This window comes from Heterocephalus glaber, unplaced genomic scaffold (assembly GCF_053883595.1).
Source record: "Heterocephalus glaber isolate CG9 unplaced genomic scaffold, H.glaber_assembly_v1.0 deba00000122, whole genome shotgun sequence".
Classification (NCBI taxonomy): domain Eukaryota; kingdom Metazoa; phylum Chordata; class Mammalia; order Rodentia; family Bathyergidae; genus Heterocephalus; species Heterocephalus glaber.
Window position 1 is genome coordinate 73669920 of NW_028258138.1, and position 13798 is coordinate 73683717.

Consider the following 13798-nt stretch of genomic DNA (forward strand, 5'->3'; position numbering starts at 1 on the left):
TTAAACTTCCTACTTAGAAATAATTTCAATCTAACAAAATTTGTGTGAATAAGAAAAATACAAATAATACACAGATTCATCTTTTATTAATATTTCCTCTCCTGCCCTGTTTATACATCCAATTTGTTTTTTCTGAATCATTTGAGATAAACTTGCAAATACCACACTTCTTTCTAACTATTTCAGAATATATGTTCTAAGATTAGGGATGGTCTTTTACTTAACTACATACAGTAATCAGCTGTTGGGAATGTATTACAAGTAACCTAATTTAATCTATTACCTGTTTTCCATTTTTGTCAGTTGACTCCAGAAATGTCCTTTGTAGTATTTCATCCCCCTCTTTAGCATAGGCTCCAGACTAGGGTTGTTTACTTCTCATAGCTCTTTAGAGTCCTTTGATTAGAAATATTTCTATGATATTTGTTCAGTTTTTTACAATATTAAGATTTTTTTTTTGGTACCAGGGATTGAACTCGGGTCCTTGTGCTTGCGAGGCAAGCAGCAGAACCACTAAGCCAAATCCCCAGCCCTAATGTTAAGATTTTTAATGAATATACGTCCTTCATTTAAAAAACTAGAACATTGGCCATTCTAATGTTTCTTTATGATTAGATTCGGGTTATGTATTCTAAGCCAGAATACTACATAGGTGATATGTCTTTCTTAGGGTGTCACATCTGCAGGCACAGTATGTCCACCTCCCTGAATTAGTGGTGCTAGTATGCTTGGTCAAATATGTTTTCTTGTTTCCACTGTATAATATTTTCCTGTTGCAACCTAATAATCCATTGGAAGAGATGTTAAAACCATGTAAATATACTGATGCTCATCAAAATTCCCTCTGTATGTAGCATTCATAATTGCACGTGCTTGATCTAATTTTTACTGTGTTGGTTATAAAATGGTGACTTTTCCACTGCTAGCACTACTTCCTCATTTCCTAGCTTATGTTCAGCATTCTGCTGTAAGCAACAGTTCTCCCTCCTCTCCCTTTTATTTTATTTGTTGTTGTTAAATTCTTGCTTATTCCCTCAATGGTTCATAATTTATTACTGGAGTCAGTGACCACTCTGAAATTGTATGCAAAGCTCTGTGTTACTTGGGCATCTTTCTGGAGAGATAGTGTTTATAACTTTGATCAGACTCTAAATGGTTTTTGACTCAGGTGTATTAATTTCTACTACCTTTTGTGAAGAGTTAAGACTTTAAGCTAGCTCTAATATTTATATGTTTGTATATGTTCCCCCCTGCTTTCTTCTACAAGTGAAATGTTAGAACCATAATGTATCCCCTTCTGTTGTATATTCCATTATTTTTGTCTGCTGTTTTTAAACTACAGCTTAAAATGGTATTCTGTTTTGGTTCTTTTAAATTTTTTCTGGAATATAAATGTTAGTATCTTTATTGGCAATGTAGCAGCAGTTTACGGTGTATAGAGCGAGTCTTGTGAAGCAATGAATTACCTTGATTTAATTTGAAATTTTAAAACCAATTTTTTACACTGTAGTTTTATTAGCTCTCTGGGAGTGAGCTACATGATGTTGTGCAGTGAAAATTACCCAAATGTTCTCGCCTTCTCTTTCCTGGATGAGCTTCAGAAGGAGTTCATTACTACTTATAATATGATGAAGACAAATACTGCTGTCAGACCATACTGTTTCATTGAATTTGGTAAGGGCCTAATTTTTTTCCTTTTTATTATCTTATCTCTATCCATTCATAAACGATTTTTTACCTAATATTAGGGGTCAGGCGAAAACCTCTGCTGCTTTGCTTTATATAGAATAATTTGGCAAATGCTCTATAAGTTATAGCAACTTCTTAATTTAGGTGTCTATTAGAAAAAAAATTTTGAGCAGTGAAGGGATTTGTGATTATTGGCCCAAAGAATTAGTCTCAAAGGACAATTTCTCAATGAGAAATTTATAAGGTAGAGATTCAGAGTTTTGTATTTATGTGATAATCATTTATGGCTTGCTTAATGTAGAACAGTGGTTGGAAAATATTTGCTGGAAAGGACCAGACAACATATTTTAGACTTTAAGGGCCCTACTGTCTGCCCCAACTACCCAGCTCTGCCATTGTCGCTTGAAAGCAGCCACAGGCAATACATAAATGAATGAGCATAGTTATGGCCTAATAAAACTTATTTATAAAAACAGCAGGCTAGGTTTGGCCTGTGGGCAGTCATTCGCTCAACTGTTTATGTAGAAGGGGGGGAGGGAGAAAAAACCCTGAAGTTATAAATAGTAAAATAAAATGCCACTTGGAAGATGTTTAGGAAATATTATTTGTTCTTTTTATCAAATTTATTCTTGAAAACATACATCCTAATGGTGTAAGCAGTAGATTAGAAAACAGATTTAGAAAAACATAGTTTATTGTATATGCTCTTATGTAATTACAACTAGTAAATCTAACAGGTTCAATATTTTGAGACAAGAACTCCCATAAAAATTAAGACTTTGGTTTAAAGTTAAGCTGTTTTTTGTCTCTGTAATTCCTTAAAGTGGATGTAATACACCCAGGTAGTGTTAAACTTGTAGTTCAGTTATAGTTACTAATTTCTAGAGTATAGAATGTAAAACTGATGTCTCCATGATTATGCATAAACACAAATAATATTAGAAATTCCATGGCAAATGAATAGTTTTTAATAACAAATTAAACTATTTATCCATAAAATTTATTGTCCATAAACATCACACTCTCAAATGATTTAATTAACAAATGACTACAGGAGATTTATTTTTTATTTTACATAGATAACTTCATTCAGAGGACCAAGCAACGATATAATAATCCCAGGTCTCTTTCAACAAAGATAAATCTGTCTGACATGCAGGTGGAAATCAACCTGAGGCCCCCTTATCAAATTCCTATGTGTGAACTGGGGCCAGCCAATGGAGTAACATCTGCATTTTCTGTTGATTATAAAGGTGCTGGTAAGATTTCTTCTGGTGAGTTCTGGATCTCAATTCATTAAATTTTTTGCTTTTGTAAGAACTGAGGAACTCTTGAAAGTAAATTTTTATTGATATATTAGATCAAGAACATGAATAGAAGTTCGAAGCCATCCTTTCTCCCAGTTGTTTATAAACTAAGCTACTAGATATGTGACTAATCAGGAAAATATTTTCTTTTTTTCTTCTGGTACCAATGATTGAACTCAGGACCTTGTACTTGCAAGGGAGGCGTGGTGCCACTGAGCCAAATCCCCGGCCAGGAAAATACTTTTAAATGGTAATCTCAGAGGTTCTCTTTACTAAGAAAACATTTATGGTGTCTTTGAAAACACTTATCTAGAAATGAAAAATAGTTTTTTTGTAATATATATTTGTAGACTTGTAAAGTGCTTTGCATTATGTCAGACTGGCTGCATTCAAGCCCCAGGATGCTTGACTGTCATAGAAAATGTAAAAACCTTAGTGATGGTCTACTGAAATTTCCCCTCCCAAAGAAGAACACCATCCAGTCATAACAGGGTGAAACTTCTGCTATGGAAACCTCATCCAGGCATGGTGGTATATGCCTGTAGTCCTAGCCACTTAGGAGACTGAGGCAGGAGGATCTCAAGTTAGAGGCCAGCCTGGGCAATTTAGTGAGACACTGTCTCAAAATAAAAAATAAAAAGGGCTGGGGATATAGCTCAGTAGTAGTGTACCTCTGGGTTCAATCCTCACAGTACTGTACATCCCACCTCTCCAGAAAAGGAAAACTCACTGTTTTATAAAGTAGCATATGCCACTTTTAAAATACTCACTAAAATTCTTCTTTCTGTTTTAAGCTAGTTTGCTTCCTTGTAATGCCTCCCAGTCTAATGTACTTTATTTAAATATCTCCAGTTCCCTTAGACTTTTTGTTTTTTTGTTTTTTTTGGTTTTTTTGGTACCGGGGATAGAACTTGGGTCCTTGGGCTTGTGTGGCAGGCGGCGAAACCACTGAGCTAAATCCTCGGCCCTCCCTTAGACTTTTTGTCAGTGGCTTGAAGTCTTCCTCATCCTAGTAGCTTCATGTATATATTTATTAATTTTTTAGTTTTCTTTAACTATGGACTGACTGTAACACTTCATGTTTGGTTTGATTAATACAGCTATGGGAGAGGGGAAAACAAATTTCACTAAAATAATCTAGCCACTCACTAAACAAGTAAATAAGTGTAAGAGATAAAAAGGCATCTAGATTGCAAAGGAAGAAATGAAATAATTATATTTACATATTATGTAATCTCATATGTAAAATCCTGAGGAATCTGGTTTAAAAAGACTTGAATAAATGAGTTTAGCAAGGTTTCAGGATGCAAGATCAATATACAAGAAAAAAATCAGTTATATTCTATACACTAGCAGTGAACAATCTAAAAGTGAGTTTAAAAAAATCTTATACAATGAAAAGTATAAAACATCGTTGGAAGAAATTAAAGAAGATCTAAATTAATGGATGGCAGTTTCACCTTCCTGGATTAGAAGACAGTATTGTTAAGATAGCTTTTCTCCTCAAATTGATATACACACATTCAACAAAATCCCACCTGTGTGTTTTTTTTTATAGAAATTGACAATCTGGTCCTAAAATTCATATGGAAATTCAAGTGGCAGAGAATAGCCAAAATAATCTTGGAAAAGAACAAAGTTGAAGGACTCACACTTCGAAATTTACTACCAATCTACAGTAATCAAGCCTGTGTGATTCTGGTTTAAGGATAGACATGTATGTAGATCATTGAGATAGGAGAGTATAGAAGTAAACCTTTTAATTATGGTTAATTTTTTGGGGGGTACCGGGGATCAAACTCAGGACCTTGCGCTTGTGATGCAGGTGGCAGCACCACTGAACTAAATCCCGGGCCCCACATTATGGTTAATTTTTAACACTGATACACAGACAATAGTGAAAGAAGACTCTTTTGAACAAATGGTGTTGGAATACCTGGATATCCACATGCAAAAGAATTGAACTTGAACCTCCCCCCTTACAACATATATAAAAGTTAACTCAAACTAGAACAAAGTCCTAAAACAGCAAGTAGAACTATAAAACTGTTAGAAAAACATAGGCCTACATCTTTGTGACTTTATATTAGGGTTTTTAGATTTTTAGTGAAAGAAAAAAGATAAAGTAGACTTCATCAAAATTAAAAACTTATTCTTCAAACACCACAATCAAGAAATTGAAAAAAAGAAATTGAAAAGACAGTCCACAGAATGGAAAAAAAAAACTTATAAAACATCTGATAAGGGGCTAGAATCTAAAATATATAAGCATCTTACAACTCAACAATAAATGTCCATTTTATAAATGAGGAAAGGATTTGAATAGGCATCAACACAGAAAATGTACATCTAGCTAATTATCATATAAAAAGATGCTCAGTATCAATAATCATTAGAGAAATACAAAGCAAAACTGTAAGAATACAGTATATTATTTCATATCTACCAGCAGGGCTAAAATAAGAGCCATTGGATCCATAAGTCCTAAGGGCTGATGAGCAAAGTACCCTATAATGCAATCTGGATCCTTGTGTTTCTCTGGGGCCTTTTTAACCATTGTCATGCAGTAAGCCATGGAATGTTGCCTTTGAAATCTAGAAAGGCATATTAATCAATGTATCTTTTCTTAGTGGTATGGGCTGCAAGGTGCATCAACTTGGTCCTTAACTTTCATATATATTCTGATCTTTGACCATCAGAAACTGATTGAAGGAATAGGCTCCGTAAGTTTGTGATTATTTCCCGTTGTCTGGCATGCATGTATTTTCTCAAGGGATATAACCTAAGGCACATACTACTATATATTCCTCAGGTACTGACAGCACGACATTGCCAGTAACGTTCTGTGGGGTGCTAAGAACTTAGATCTTTATAGCCAAGGGTCAATAAACTTTTTTTTTAATAAAAGGACTGATAGCAAATATATTCGATTTTGACGCTATATGGCCACTGTTGCAACTCTGTGTGCATAATACACAAAAATAGCCATAGACAGTAGTTAAAAAAGAATAGGTGGACTCAATCTGGCTTTTGGGCCATTGTTTGCCAACTGCTTAAGACTAATCTCTGGCATAATATGTTAAATGTACTGGTATCTGTCACATAAAAGCAAAAAGTTTTCTGATTTCCACTGTTTCTTAGGATATAGAAAAAAGTTTACCATAATGATGTCAGGAAATGAATTGTTTTACACTGTAAGGAAACTGTATCTGGAAAAACATGTACAATTGGAACGTTTAGTAATCTGTCATCCTTCAAGACACGCCCAATTTGGTGACTTAAATTGGAGAGTTAATTGAAAATATGATAGACATCACCACCTATGCATTTTGAAAGCCTTGGATAGTGGCACTGGTTTCTGCAGTCATCTTGGGGGTTAGTATTTTGTTGATGTTTCGGTTGAAGGAGCCCAAGACTTCTTTCTGTTGGCTTGCTCTTCTTTAGTAGATAGTCTGGCAGCCAGTGTTGCTAAGGATATCTGTCCATTAATTAATAGACTGTGGATTCAGAAGGATAACCTTAATTTGAGGTAAGGGTCCAACTTGACCTACCATGAAATGGACTTTGTTAGAGATTGTTAATCAGTTGACTTCTGTAAGTTTCTTCTCTGACCTTAGACCACCATGGTATACTGGATCATCGAATACCAGAGACTTGGAAAATGGGGAGAATCTGGGATTTGTTATAGTTTTAAGAAAGAATAAAAAGTAATTGACAACTAGAACTTTTTTTTTTTGGTACCGGGGATCAAACTTGGGACCTTGCGCTTGCGAGGCAGATGCCGGAACCACTGAGCTAAATCCCTGGACCAACTAGAACTTATTTTGATACTAACTTTAAATTTGCTTTCAATTCAGACCAAGCCTACATAATATTTTCTATAGTTCCCAAGTAAAATATAGTTTTGAGAGGGAACTTCTAAATACATTATTGACTTTGTTTTGAAATAAGTTTAATGGATACTTGATGAGCATTGCTTTTCAAGCTTCTTTGTCCTCATGATTAATTTTTTTTTATTTCTTGACTTTTTTCTTTCTAACCTTTTGGCAATCTTCCCAGTCTGGCATAAATATTTTTATCATGGCATACTTATTATTTACAGAAGTCTACGGAAGTTCATCATGGCGTCAGTAATATATTAAATGAAGTACCATGTCCCACTTCTGCTTTTTGGTTTTCTCTTTAAAATGTTTTATTATGGAGAATCTCAAATGTATACAAGGTACACACAATAGTATAATTAACTCTCATGTACCCATTATATAACTGTAACAACATTTTGCCTCTTTTTTTCATCTGTACATCTCTATTATCCACTTGATAATTAATTTATATAGTTCTTTCTTTTTAAAGGGAAATTTATAGTCTTTGTTATACAAATCTGGTTTTTAAATATGTTTCATCCTTATTCAGGTGTCGTGAGGTCAACAGATCAGATGACTACCACAGAAAAGAGAATTTTTTATGTTCATAGATCTCTAGGGAAAGGAAAGGGGAGAATGTGGACAAAACCTCTATTGTGGTTTCTGAGGGAAGGAATGGATGAGATAGGATGAGGAGGCTTGAGATTGGCTAGTTTGATTGACTAGTTTCAGTGGCTTTGAGGCATAGGGCTTTTGGAACTTCAGTGGCTCTAGGGAATTCCCAGTTGTGTGATGCTTGGTCATGAGGTGATACAGGGAGGGAAATAGTGGTACTGAGTGTAGGTCCCTGGTAGAGGAGGTGGTTGAGAGTGTGAGGTATGAACTGGTTGTTTGTGTGTAAAAGACTCAGGCAAATTGCATAACCTAGCCCTGGAAGGGTCAGCCTGTCCAAGATGTCAAAGCATCAGAAATAAAGAATAAAAAGTCATGATTACTACTCACCCTTTGACAATATAGAACATGTCCATTTCCCTGAAAAGTTCTTTATGTCCCCTCCCAGTCTCCACCTTTCTCTGGACATTCACTGTTTTGATTTTCACTTTAAATTCACATTGCTCTAGAACTTCATCTAAACAAGATAATATTGTGTGAGTCTTGTATACATGGCTTCTTTTGCTTAGCATAATGTCATATATGTTGGCTGTCTTAATAATGTGTTCCTTTTATTACTGAGTGGTATTCCATTGTATGAACATACTCTAACTTGATTGTTCATTCTCATGCTCTTGGACTCTAGCTGGTTTCCAGTTTTTAGTTACTGCAAATAAAGCTACAGTGAACATTCATCTTTTTGTTGATATGTCTTCATTTACCTTGAGTAAATATTAGGAGTGGAATTGCTAGGTCAAAAGGTTACTCACATGTTTAAGTCTTTTAGAGACTCATTTTTTGAAGTAGTACCATTTTACCTTCCCACAGCCAATGCATGAGTGCTTCAGTTAACTCCACTCCACATTCTTGGTAACATTTAGTGGTTAGTCTTTTTAAATTTTGTGTCCTGCCTTTATTTTCTAAAACCTTCACAAAACTTTAAATTTAATATACTTCTATCAGTCTCTGACACCTCTTTTTTTCACCTATTTTGTCATTTTCTAGACAAATTATCAGTTGCCTAAAAATGCTACTGTTTTGGCTCATGCCCACAAACCATCAGTCAGTCAGTCTGTCTCTCTTTCAGACACACACACACACACACACACACACACACACACACACACGTACATACATATCTTACAATCTGACAGGTATTTTTTAGAGACATACAGGCTTTTGAGGAAGAGCCTTGCTGGTGAAAAGAATACTGTGCTTTTGTGCTCAACAAAGTTTCATTAGGTGAAAAGAGAATTTTTTATGCTCATAGAAATTTTTATGCTCATACTTCAGAAGTAAATTATGCTCACTTAGATGGATCTGACCTGAAATTTCCCCTATCTTCTGTAGCTTGTTCCTCCACATGTTTTGGGCATCTTGAGTGACTGTACCTTCTGAACTTTACCTTTGACTCAGGGCATATGCACCGAGGTGGTTTTTTTTGTTTTGTTTTGTTTTTGGTACCAGGGATCCAACTCAGGACCTTGTGCTTGCCAGGCAGGTGCTGTGCTACTGAGCTAAATCCCCAGCTCCTGGTAGCTTCTTTTTGAGTCATCACAATGACTTTTCTCAGAATCTGCTTCATCACTTTGCTTTCCTTTCTCTTGATACTTCTATTTTTATCTTCACTGAATTATTTCCTTGCCCTGTAAATATACTCAGGTCTCCCCCCTTACACACACACACACACACACACACACTGTAAAAGAAAAATAATTATTTTTACCTATTATCTCTGTTAACCTTTTATGCTGCTTTTCTGTACCTTAGCTGTAAAAATATTCACTTATACTTTCACCTCTTACTATTACTAGTCATTTAACTTCTTGCAGTCTAAATTTTCCCTTCAACTTCCTTTCTAAAACTTTTTTTTTTTGCTTTGCAGTACTGTGGATTGAATTCAGGGACTCACATATGCTAGTTATTACCACTGAGCTACATCCCCAGCCCTTTTTATTTTGAGATGGGTCTCGCTAACTTGTCCAGGCTGGCCTCTAACTTGAGATCCTTCTGCCTCAGCCTCCTGATCTCATGATCAACAAATCTAAAGATGCTTTGTAAATCTTTTTCTTTTTAAATTCAGGTTTTCTTTGGCCTGTCAGTAGGTACTGTTGAACCACACCTTTCTTTTTAATGATCTCCCCATTTCTAGGCTTCTGTAGCTCTCTACTCTGTCTCCTGACTCCTCTGCTTTCTCTTAATGGCACCATCTGCAATGGATTTTCCATTGGCCTGCTTTTTCCCTGGGTGATCTCATCCAAACTCTTCCCTCCAAATGCAGACCTCATCTGATTTCCAGCTCTAATACTCTTCTCTTTCATTTGCTTGTTCAACATGCTCCACCATCACCTCAAATCTGATGTATTCAAAATGTCCCATTCCTCATCACACTGAGTTTCTTTGTGTGGGTCAGTTGCCAGCACCCTCATCTTTCCAATCACCAGACATAAAACCTCAGCATTTTCTTTGATTTTATTTCATTTTGTTTCTCACATCTAATTAGTCTAATTAGCCAAGCCTAATAGTTTTAACCTCCATAATATCCCTCACTTCTTTCTTGTGCACCATTTCTACTGTAACTGTCCTAACACAGACCCTCATTTCAGTCAGTGTTTTCCTGGCACTCCCTGATGAGCTTACTAATGTAGAATTATAGGAAAAGCATGGACTTGCCAATCAGATAGACCCATGGTCGAACTGAAAAGACAGCTTCCTAGCTGTCTGACATAGCAAGTTACTGAACCTCAATTTACAGATGAGTGTGTTCAGGCACAGAGAAGCCAGTGCTTCCTACCTGTGAAGTCCTGCACTGGGAGGGATAAATGGACAGTGTGTGCTTAATGAGCAGGTACTCAGAAAATGTCCTTTTTCTCTCCCTACTTTTAATCTTGTTACAACCATTTAATAGACCAATATGTTTTAAGCATAGCCTTAATCATAGCACTGTCACTTTTCAGTGTTCCTCATTATCTAGTTTCCCATAATTCTTAGCCTATTATTTCAGACTACTAATTTCAACCTCCTTTTCTGACTTTATCCCCCCACCCCCCACTCTTCACACATATCTCTTTGAACAAACAAAACCACTAGCAATGCCTAGTAGGAGGGCAGTTAAGAGTATGAATTTCTGGGCTGGGAACGTAGCTCAGAGATGGAGTGGTTGCCTAGAATGAATGAGGTCCTGGGATCAATCCCCAGCACCACAGTCAATCAGTCAGTACGCCACTGAATTTAAATCTCAGTTCATTTACTTAATTCATGTCCATGGACAAATTAGTTAATCTCCTTAAACTTTAATGTCCTCAATTGTAAAGATCAGGGCAGAAATCAATGCAATGGAGACTAAGAGAACAATACAAAAAAATCAATGAATCAAAGAGTTGGTTTTTTGAAAGAATATAGAAAATCAATAAACCTTTAGCCAACCTTATCAAAAAAAGGAAAGAAAAGGCACAAATACATGCAATTAAGAATGAAAAAGGGGAAGTCACAACAGATCCAACAGAAATCCAGAAGATCATCAATACCTCCTTCGAGAACTCTACTCCAATAAAATGGAAAACACAGAAGAAATGGGCAAATTCCTAGATATATATGAATTGCCAAAGTTAAATGAAGAAGATATAGAAATTCTAAACACCCCAATTACAATGAGCAAAATTGAAAATATAATAAAATATTTACCAACAAAGAAAAGCCCAGGTCCGGATGGCTTCACTGCTGAATTTTACAAGGCATTTAAAGAAGAACTAATGCCATTACTCTTTAAACTCATCAAGGATATTGAAAGGGAAACAATACTTCCAAATGCATTCCTGGAAGCAAGTGTTACTTTGATTCCAAAGCCAGGGAAGGATCCAACCCAAAAAGAGAACAACAGGCCAATCTCCCTAATGAACATAGATGCAAAAATCCTTAACAAGATACTGGCAAACAGAATACAGAGGGTCATCAAGAAGATCATACACCCTGAGCAAGTTGGATTTATCCCAGGGATGCAAGGATGGTTCAACATTCGTAAATCAATAAATGTAATACACCATATTAACAGAGTCAAGGAAAAAAACCATATGATCATCTCAATAGATGCAGAAAAAGCATTCAACAAAATCCAGCACCCATTCATGATAAAAAAAACCCTACAGAAAATTGGAATAGAAGGTCTTTATCTTAACCTGATTAAAGCTATCTATGAAAAACCAACAGCCAACATCATACTAAGTGGTCAAAAACTGAAAACTTTCATGCTAAAATCAGGAACAAGACAAGGATGCCCACTATCACCACTCCTGTTCAATATAGTTCTGGAAACAGCCACAGCAATTAGAAAAGAGAAAGAAACAAAAGGAATAAAGATAAGAAAAGAAGAAGTGAAACTGTCATTATTTGCTGACGATATGATACTTTACATAGAAGACCCAAAAAACTCAGCCAGAAGACTTCTAGACTTAATTGACAGATTCAGTAGAGTAGCTGGATACAAGGTCAACACTCAAAAAACAATAGCCTTCTTGTACACAAATAACAGACTCACTGAGAGAGAAATTAGGGAAACAATTCCTTTTACAATAGCATCCAAACAAATGAAATATCTAGGAATCAGTCTAACAAAGGAAGCAAAAGACCTCTACACTGAAAACTACAGCAATCTGAAAAAAGAGATCGAAGAGGATACAAGAAAATGGAAAGGTTCTTCCTGGGTAGGAAGAACCAATATAGTGAAAATGGCCATACTTCCAAAACTACTATATAGATTCAATGCAATGCCAATTGAAATTCCAACAATATACTTCACAGAACTAGAGAAAACAATCCAAAAATTCATTTGGAACCATAAGAGACCTAGAATAGCTAAAGGAATTCTAAGCAACAGAGACATGGCTGGGGATATCACAATCTCCAAATGGAAACTATACTACAAAGCTACTGTGATAAAATCAGCATGGTACTGGGAAAGGAACAGATCTGAGGATCAGAGGAATAGATTAGAAGATCCAGACACAACTCCAGACATGCTCAGCCACCTCATCTTTGACAAAGGAGCCAACCACCATCATTGGAGGAAAGATGGCCTATTTAATAAATGGTGTTGGAAAAACTGGATTTCAACCTGCCAAAGATTAAAACTAGACCCATACCTATCACCATGCACTAAACTAAGATCAAAGTGGATTAAAGATATAAATATTAAGACAGAAACACTAAATTTGCTGGAAGATAAGTTAGGTAGAACTCTTGAAGACATTGGCATAGGAAAAGACTTCATGAACAAAACCTCTGCAGCATGGGAACCAGCAGAAAGAATCAGCAACTGGGATCTCATCTTATTAAAAAGCTTCTGCACTGCAAAAGAAACCACCAACAGAGCTAACAGACAATTTACAATATGGGAAAAAATTTTTAGCAACTGTACCTCAGACAAAGGACTACTATCTAGAATATATAAAGAATTTTAAAAAATCAGACCCCCCAAATTCAAAGACCCAATTCAAAAATGGGCATCTGAAATGGACAGACATTTCTCAAACAAGTAAAAGCAGCAAACAAATATATGAAGAAATGTTCAACATCACTCGTCATTCGAGAGATGCAGATGAAAACAACCCTGAGATTCCACTTCACCCCAGAAAGAATGGCTGCTATCAAGAAATCAACAAATAACAAATGCTGGCAGGGCTGTGGGGAGAAAGGAACCCTTTTCCATTGTTGGTGGGAGTGCAGACTGGTGCAACCACTGTGGAAGTCAGTATGGAGATACCTCAAAGAACTAGGACTGGAGGTCCCATTTGACCCAGCTATTCCCCTGCTGGGTATCTTCCCCAAAGAATTAAAAGAATCATAACACAGTGATATATGTGCACCCATGTTCATAGCAGCATAGTTTGTAGTAGCTAAAGCTTGGAAGCAGCCCAAGTGCCCATCAACTGGAAACTGAATAAAGAAAATGTGGGGTTTTTTTTAATAAAATGGAGTACTACTCAGCCATAAAGAATGAAAAACTAGAGTCATTTATAGCTAAATGGATGCATATCGAGACCATACTCTTAAGTGAAATAAATAGGACACACATGTGTAAATACCGAATAGTTTCTCTAGTGTGAGAAACTGATAGTGTAAACAAGAGTTAAAATGATTAAAATGAATAATTGATAATTTGAACCAGGAAAAAAGGTCCAAAGACGAAGGAGTGAAGGGAGGGGAAGGGAAAAGGAAAAGAGGGAAAGGAAAAACTATGAGAAAAGAAAAAAAATAGAATCAAAATCTATGTAAATAGGGAAGGGTGGAGGG

At 35.9% G+C, this 13798-nt stretch overlaps 1 protein-coding gene across 3 annotated transcripts in view; it reads left to right on the top strand.

The window, feature by feature from the left end:
* The window catches only part of Sec22a (SEC22 homolog A, vesicle trafficking protein), an 86639-nt gene that overhangs the window by 29087 nt on the left and 43754 nt on the right, over positions 1-13798 (top strand). For all 3 annotated transcript variants that reach the window (XR_015453031.1, XM_021251273.2, XM_087216203.1), the window contains exons 3-4: positions 1511-1674; positions 2769-2963. Coding sequence is in view for 2 of the 3 variants with exons in the window: in XM_021251273.2 (XP_021106932.1) it covers positions 1511-1674; positions 2769-2963 (359 nt within the window). In the remaining variant the exon portion in view is untranslated. The remainder of the gene's footprint in view (positions 1-1510; positions 1675-2768; positions 2964-13798) is intronic.